The sequence below is a fragment of the Brassica rapa genome, chromosome A06 (assembly GCF_000309985.2).
Source record: "Brassica rapa cultivar Chiifu-401-42 chromosome A06, CAAS_Brap_v3.01, whole genome shotgun sequence".
Classification (NCBI taxonomy): domain Eukaryota; kingdom Viridiplantae; phylum Streptophyta; class Magnoliopsida; order Brassicales; family Brassicaceae; genus Brassica; species Brassica rapa.
This window is the reverse complement of record NC_024800.2, coordinates 632,311-639,995: the sequence shown is the minus strand read 5'-3', so window position 1 is coordinate 639,995 and position 7,685 is coordinate 632,311. Positions and strand designations below refer to the sequence as shown.

Below are 7,685 nucleotides of genomic sequence, written 5' to 3'. Positions count from 1 at the left end.
ATTTGAGAAATCATTTTTTTACGTGTTGCGATCACGTTAATTCTAAAAATTGTTAATTACGTTGATATCCTTAATGAATTAAAATTATTATGTATTTGCCATTATCAATATTTTTATTTTTAAGTTTTTATGAATGTTTTGTTTTACTTTTCTAAAAAAAATATCTATAAATCTTTCCAAAGTTATTTGAAATATTTATTTGTCTGATATATTTTCATTAGATATTTTATTTTTGAATTTCCATTTATACTGGTTTCTGAACCACATATATAAAAAAATATGTTTATAAAATTTTAAACGTGGATATATTTTATAAATAATTTGATTTCACAAAAAGGAATTAAATTATAATATTGATATTTTTAAAATAATAACTTTCCTTTAAAAAATTATATCAAACCACTTAATAAATATTCCTTTGATGATTTTTTGTCACTTAAGTTTTTTTTATTTTACCTTCTTTTTATCTATTCTGGTTTCAAAATAAACTATATATAAAAGAAATAATTATAAAATTAATATATATATATATATATATATATTCATTTCATAATTTAGGAACATCCACAAAATAACTGTAATATTTAAAAGTTAAATAATTCTCCTTCGATGACAATAAAATAAAATAAATAAAGTCCCCCCGTCAAAATATAACTCAAACAGCATAACAGATATTAAAAAGACTAAATATATGTTTTCGATCAATACATTTTTATCTGATTATCACCAAAAAAATTAACATAAACCAATATTCTTAATAAGCTAAAAATTATACGTACTTACCATGATTAAGAATATTTTTAATTTCGTTGTTTTGCACAACTGAACTAAATGCAATGTTCTTAACTAACCTGTTTTTTATATATTAAACTATATATATATACACACTCAAAATCTGTGGTCTAAGTAATATGTTAACTTGACCAATCTAAATTGTTGCTAAAAGAAAAAGAAGACCAATCTAAATTTTTATACTTACAATCAGTGGTCTAACTAAATATATCAACATATTATTATGTATAGTAATATTTTATTTATTTTTATACATATAAATTCTGAATTGACTCAAATATGGAGCTACAAATATGTTTTTCAGAATTCGAAATATCTCATATCCCAAGGGCACATAATGAAATTACGGATTCTTTAGCTAAGATTACGAAATCTTTTTATAGAGAGCTTTATTACATTGGTTGTTCTAGTCCAGTGTGGTTTGAGTAATATATTAGCCGTTGGCTTGTTGTCAAAAAAAAAAAAAAAAAAAAACTAACCGAGAAAAAAGTCTTCACCGTAACTTTTTTGTTTTAAACAAATGCAATCGTTGGTCACGTGGCACCACAACTTTAAGTCTTTAACTAACTAATAAGCACCGTCGATAGAAAACTCAGACCAAACAACAAGACGTCGGTTTGGTTTCTCTCAATGGCGAATCCCAAATCTCACCTCTTCTCTCTCTCCTTCTTCTCATTTCTTCTTCTTCACTTCCCCACCGTTTCCTTAGCACAGACGCTCTTCGTCTTCGGCGATGGTCTTTACGACACCGGCAATAAACAGATTATCTCTTCGAATCGTGTCGACGCTAGCTTTCCTCCGTATGGAAACACTCTAGGAGAGGCTACGGGACGATGGTCCGATGGTCTTATCATTCCCGACTATCTAGGTATTTATTATATATTTTTAATTCCATTTCTGAAATATGAATATAAAAACATGTTAGTGAATATAATATCTAATCTATTAAAACTGGAGTACAAATAAGATTTGACCCTGATTTTTTCTAAATAATTACAGCATAATACCACTGAATTAATAAATATTGATTTAACATAATTATCTATTTTTCCTTTTAAGATATCAACCGATTGGAACCTACAATTAATTTCTGTTTAATATTTTCCATATTCTGCTCCATCGTATAATAACGTACAATTTTTAATGTCATCATTATAGCTAAATGAAGTATACATATATATATATATATATATATCCACCATATCGTTCATAACCATCTCCCCCATATACACTGGATACATGGTTTTTTACATAATATAGTAACCACATTATGAACTATTTAGGACTTCATTAAAATTACATCAAAAATCATATACTTTATACAATACGTTTTAGAAATTCATTATAAAATCGCTATTAGTATCAAATTTTAGTGTCATCAGTATGATGCACATAACTAATGCTTTTTTCTTTTTCTTTTCTTTTTTGTTACCAAACAAAAAATATACACGAAACACTTAGTGGTCGTATATTTAACATATTGTGTTTGTAATTTTTTTTTAGCAAATTGTGAAAAAATGTTCCACAATATGCACTCACTATGACAACAACATAAAATATGGATATAAAATTTTAAACTTATTTTTCACGTTTTGCTAAAGATATCCGGCGTGATTCACTTGTATTTAAATGTTCTTATTAGGAAGATTTTGGAGATAGTCCAGTCAATTTTAAAATTTTACAATCGGAATATTCTAAGCGAAGTCAACATCATAATTTGCGTATATATTAGGCATGATTCAATCCTAACTAACCTGCCTTAGTGAAATCAATTTGTTCTATCAAAAAGAATTATTCCCATCAATAACAACCCTACAATCAAGCACCATATTTAACTATTTATTATTTTTATATTCTGTTGATCACGTCTATATATATAGTATCTATCTCCATCTAATAGTCACAGAGAAGAAGAAAAAAAAAAAAAACTAGAAGGCGACCAACAAAAGTGTTTTTTGATAGAACAAACCATGAGTTATGGAGGAGAATCTCTTGAATGCATATTTGCAGAAGAAACTGAATCACGTTAAACTACTTCATGTCTCATATATATTAATTGTTTTGTTTAACACTATAAGAAGCAACTAACCATCTGTTAACTATTTTGTGTAATATCTATATTATTAAAAGTGTCTTATTAAAATTGAATTACAAAATAAAAAATACCTCTTAGTTTTACCATTTATTTACATTAAAATGCAATTAAAATATTTATTGAACTTATATTGAAATATGCTTGCCTTTTTTTAATTTAAATAATAGATTTAAACATTTAATGTCTTTTCCTAATTTAAATAATATATTTTCTTATTCAAATCTTAACGGATATAGATTCTTGATAGATTTTGCATTAATATATTAAATATTTATTAGTAATAAATAATAAAATAAAAAATCACACATCATAATCAATTTATATAACATATAAATAAAATAAAAATAATTTATTCATATATATTATTAGTATAATGCTTTCATAATATAAGTCCAATTGTTATAAATATTGGATTTGTTTATATGTTACACTGTGATATAATAGACGATTAAAATCACAAAATATAATTACTGAAAGTAATAAATAAAATTGTTATGTTTTTAAAATGTTATATTAACAATTATATAATACATTTTAATTTACAAATATAAATATATATATATATATATATATATATATATATATATATATATCATACCAATAGTACAAAGAAAAAAATTAAAGTGAAAGCAAATATTTATACAGTCATGGGTCAAGCTCTAGAAATAAACAACAACAGCGTAAGATTATTTTTCTTTAACAAATTTATTTCAGTAGAATTTATAGTTGCAAATATATTTATATATTTTATGTATTATAAATTTATTTTCTTTTTTTAAGAGATGCTAAGATTTTGGAATTAGAAAAATTATCACCCACCTCTTTATTATTTTAATTAGAAATTTAAAAATTATATCAAAATATTTTACTAAAATTTTAATTTTAATTTTTATTATAATTGTAAAGATTAATTTATCATATAAATTTATATTTAAATATTACAAATATATCATTTAATATATTTTTAAAAAATAAAAAACATAAAATAAATACCCGCCCGGTCGGGCGGGTCAAAGGCTAGTGACTATTAAAGTTTATACTCGTTTGGGATATAATCTGATATTTGTCATATGTTTTGTGCAGCTGGTTTCATGAATATTCCTCAAATCCCTCCGGTTCTTCGCAGCACGTCGGATTTCTCTCACGGAGCTAACTTTGCCATCGCGGATGCCACCGTTCTCGGCTCCCCTCCGGAGACGGTCAGCTTTTTTCCCTTATGATCTTTAACGTCAAATTGTGTTCTTGTTTCAAACCTCTAATAATACGAAAGGTTATTTATAAAGTCGGAATTTCTAAAGCTGACTCTTAGTTTTTGTTCTTTTGCTTGTGTTAAAGTCCGAATACTTTTTGGTAGAGAAGTTTATTTTTGAAATTAGAATTTTAAAAGTTGACTCTAGTTCTGGAAGAGATTATGGGCTTGAAAGCCAGGAACTTCCACCGGAAAAAAAAAATTCAAATTCTTGTTCTTACATTGAAATCAAGTTTGTAGCCAAATTTGGAATTGATTTTTAAAAATCTCTATTGCAGTTATATATTGCAGTTGGAACAATCTGATACTTGTGATGAAGTGTAGAGAGTGAATTAATGTGAGCTCTAATAGAAAGAGATGTATATATAAGTATGGTAGAAATTAGGTCAACACGTGAAAGAGTTTAGGTTAAATAGATCTTTATATGATTTTTTGCTTTTTTTTGTTTGTACAGTTGACTCTGTCACAACAAGTGATGAAGTTCTCTGAAAACAAGAACAAATGGACAATTCAAGCACGTTCTGAAGCTATCTATTTGTTCTACATCGGCTCTAATGATTACTTGAACTATGCCAAGAACAATCCGAATCCCTCAGCTGATCAGAAAGAAGCTTTTGTGGATCGCGTCATTACTTCAATAGAAGCAGAACTAAAGGTTAAAAAAAAAAGAATCAAGAAGCAACAAATCTTTAATTAATTTTTTTCGGTTTTTTCAATCATGTACCGACTTTTTAGGTGATTTACGGGTCTGGAGGTAGAAAATTCGCGTTACAGAACTTAGCACCATTGGGTTGCTTACCGGCCGTGAAACAAGCAAGCGGTAATGTTCAGGAATGCGTGAGATTGCCTTCAGAAATGGCGGCATTGCATAACAAGAAGCTGTTGCAGCTCTTGGGTGAACTTTCACGAGAGCTCAGTGGTTTCCAGTACTCGTTTTACGACTTCTTCAGCTCCATCCAGAACAGAGTTATCAAGTCCAAGACTTACAGTAAGTCATTGCCATCATAATTCAAACCATATTCTGATCTTTAACAGAAAAAAAGAGTTGTGACATTTTATCATTTTTGATTAAGCATTTGAGACGGGAATAGCTGCATGTTGTGGAACTGGCTCTGTCAATGGAAGCAGTTGCTCGACTAACAATGTATGCGCTCACCCTGAAGATTATCTCTTCTTCGACGGCAAGCATTTGACGCAAGAAGGGAACCTTCAGGCTGGACATTTGATGTGGGGATCAGATCCGGTAGTGATTGGACCTAACAATCTTAGGGAGCTTCTTTTCCTTCCTCTTGACAGTACATTCATCTTAGCCGATATACAGGAAGCTATGGCTGCCACTAGGCCGAGGCAGATCAAGATTGAGAGTATTTACGATATCAAGAAGATGGAATCGGAGATGGAGACTCAATGGCTTTATCAAGTTGATAAAGCTAGCTCATTTCTGATCTAATATTGTATTAATATGTGATTAAAGGCAAAGATATTTAATGAAGTTACTGTAATAAAGAATAAGACAAGAAAACTAAGGTATTTTTTTTTTGTAATAAAACATTCGGCCTTTGGTCCAAGATAACCCATGTTGTATCCATCTAGTTCTCCTCTTCAAGCAGTATATTTTTTTTGGTGTGATCTTCAAGCAGTACTAAATTTCAACTTTCGTTTTTGTTCATTTCCTCTAGCTTATTAATCTGAATATCATGTGGGTTTCTCTGCAATCTCAATCCAACATTATACACCATCGAGAGAGGCAAGTTAACTGACGTATATCATTAGGGCATGTTGATTGGTACAATCCCATTGGGGTCTCTTAACCAATATTATATCAATTAACTTAACTTAATTGACGTAATTGGAAACCTTTAATTTTCTATCCTATATTGCTACAATCCTATTGGGGTCTCTTAACCACATCTCCTTCATCTTCATCGTGACTTTGAGCTTCAAACATCTTGTACCAATTCGAGCACTCCTTCCTCGATCACCATCTCTTTCACAAACTTCAATCTTCACCGCGAACTCCTTTAAAATAAAATAACATAATATTTTTTAAACCAATAAATGTCAAACATGTGGCAGTAAAAAACCGTCTCTTATCCCTTATATATTAATTGAGAAACATTTGAAAAGATGTACCCTCAATTTTGTATTAATTAAAAGAGGCTCCAATGCATAGGTGGCACTCAATTAGGTAGTCAATTACATTCAATTAAAAAATAAATAGGTCCACATTCGATTTTTATATGTTGTTAGATACATAAGTTGGTCAAACTATATGATATAATGATATGATATAATATTTTTTTTCCTTAAATAAAACCTACGGAATTACCATAAATGACTAATATATATATGACAATTAATGAGTTTAATAATAAAGATTTGATAACAATGTATATCTCTTCCATCATTTTTTGTTTAATTTTATATTATTAAAATAAATTAAGCAATCAAATTAGCTATAAAAATAAAATTTAGATTTTTTCGTATATGTTATATTTTGAATTTTTAAAAACGACAATAAATGACTAAAACTATTAAAATTATTATGTTAAAAATTAATGATCAATGGTTTAACATTTTTATTATAAGAAGATACACATGATTTTAAAACCATATGAATAAAAAATATCATTTAATAATAAAATAAATATATATATATATATATATATATATATATATATATATATATATATATATTAAACACTATATACCATAAGATTACATAAATATTTTAATATTAAAACTTTCAATGAATTTTCAAGAACATTTATAAACTATAAACTTATTAAAGATTTCAGATTGAAAATTTTGTTATCGATGATTTAAATATTTTGTTATAAAACGATATGAACGATCATAGAACCGTATGATTATAAATTCTTATTTAATAAATAACTATACAAAATATACTATTCCTAGAAAAATAGGTTGGTCCATCTTAACTTATATTACACTTTTTATTAAACTAACTATCGAATTGATAAATAACGTACCAAAAAATGTTTTGCACTTTCCTTAAATAAAAGCTACGAAATTACCTAATATGATTAACGTATATGTGAAAATTAATTATAATGAATAATAAATATTTGATAACAATTTTTGTAGCTTAGTTCTTTTTTAAATTTCATATTATTAAAATATATTTAAAAATCACATTAAATATATAATAAAAACATTTATAATTTTTCTTATATGTTATATTTGAATTTTTCAAAACGTCTATAAATTATTAGAAATTTGAAGATCCCCACTCTGAAAATTTTGTGATCAATAGATTATTTTTTTGTCATAATAAGTTACAAATGATCATAAAATTGAATTAATATGAACTTTTATTTAATATTATAAGAAGATACACATTATTTTAAAACCATATGAGTAAAAAATATCATTTAATAGTAAAACATATATATTTATATATATATATAGATTATACTATATACCGTAAGATTACATAAATATTTTAATATTAAAACTTTCAATGAATTTTCAAAAACATTTATAAATTATAAACTTATTAAAGATTTCACATTGAAAATTTTGTTA

General features: G+C 26.6%; 1 protein-coding gene across 1 annotated transcript; it reads left to right on the top strand.

Annotated features, from left to right (window-relative positions):
* The first annotated feature begins 1,038 nt into the window (after nucleotides 1-1,038).
* Nucleotides 1,039-5,765, top strand: LOC103871088 (inactive GDSL esterase/lipase-like protein 25). Its single transcript, XM_009149311.3, has 5 exons — nucleotides 1,039-1,660; nucleotides 3,971-4,086; nucleotides 4,591-4,791; nucleotides 4,872-5,124; nucleotides 5,210-5,765. The coding sequence occupies exons 1-5, from the start codon at nucleotides 1,423-1,425 to the stop codon at nucleotides 5,584-5,586; spliced, it is 1,185 nt and encodes a 394-aa protein (XP_009147559.1). The 5' UTR covers nucleotides 1,039-1,422; the 3' UTR covers nucleotides 5,587-5,765.
* The last annotated feature ends 1,920 nt before the right edge of the window (nucleotides 5,766-7,685 follow it).

Excerpts from the sequence above, each read along its gene's own strand:
- LOC103871088 (XM_009149311.3), top strand. The coding sequence starts at position 1,423 with ATGGCGAATCCCAAATCTCACCTCTTCTCTCTCTCCTTCTTCTCATTT. Across the intron at positions 1,661-3,970 it reads TATCATTCCCGACTATCTAG|CTGGTTTCATGAATATTCCT; the intron begins GTATTTATTATA and ends TGTTTTGTGCAG. Across the intron at positions 4,087-4,590 it reads TCGGCTCCCCTCCGGAGACG|TTGACTCTGTCACAACAAGT; the intron begins GTCAGCTTTTTT and ends TTGTTTGTACAG.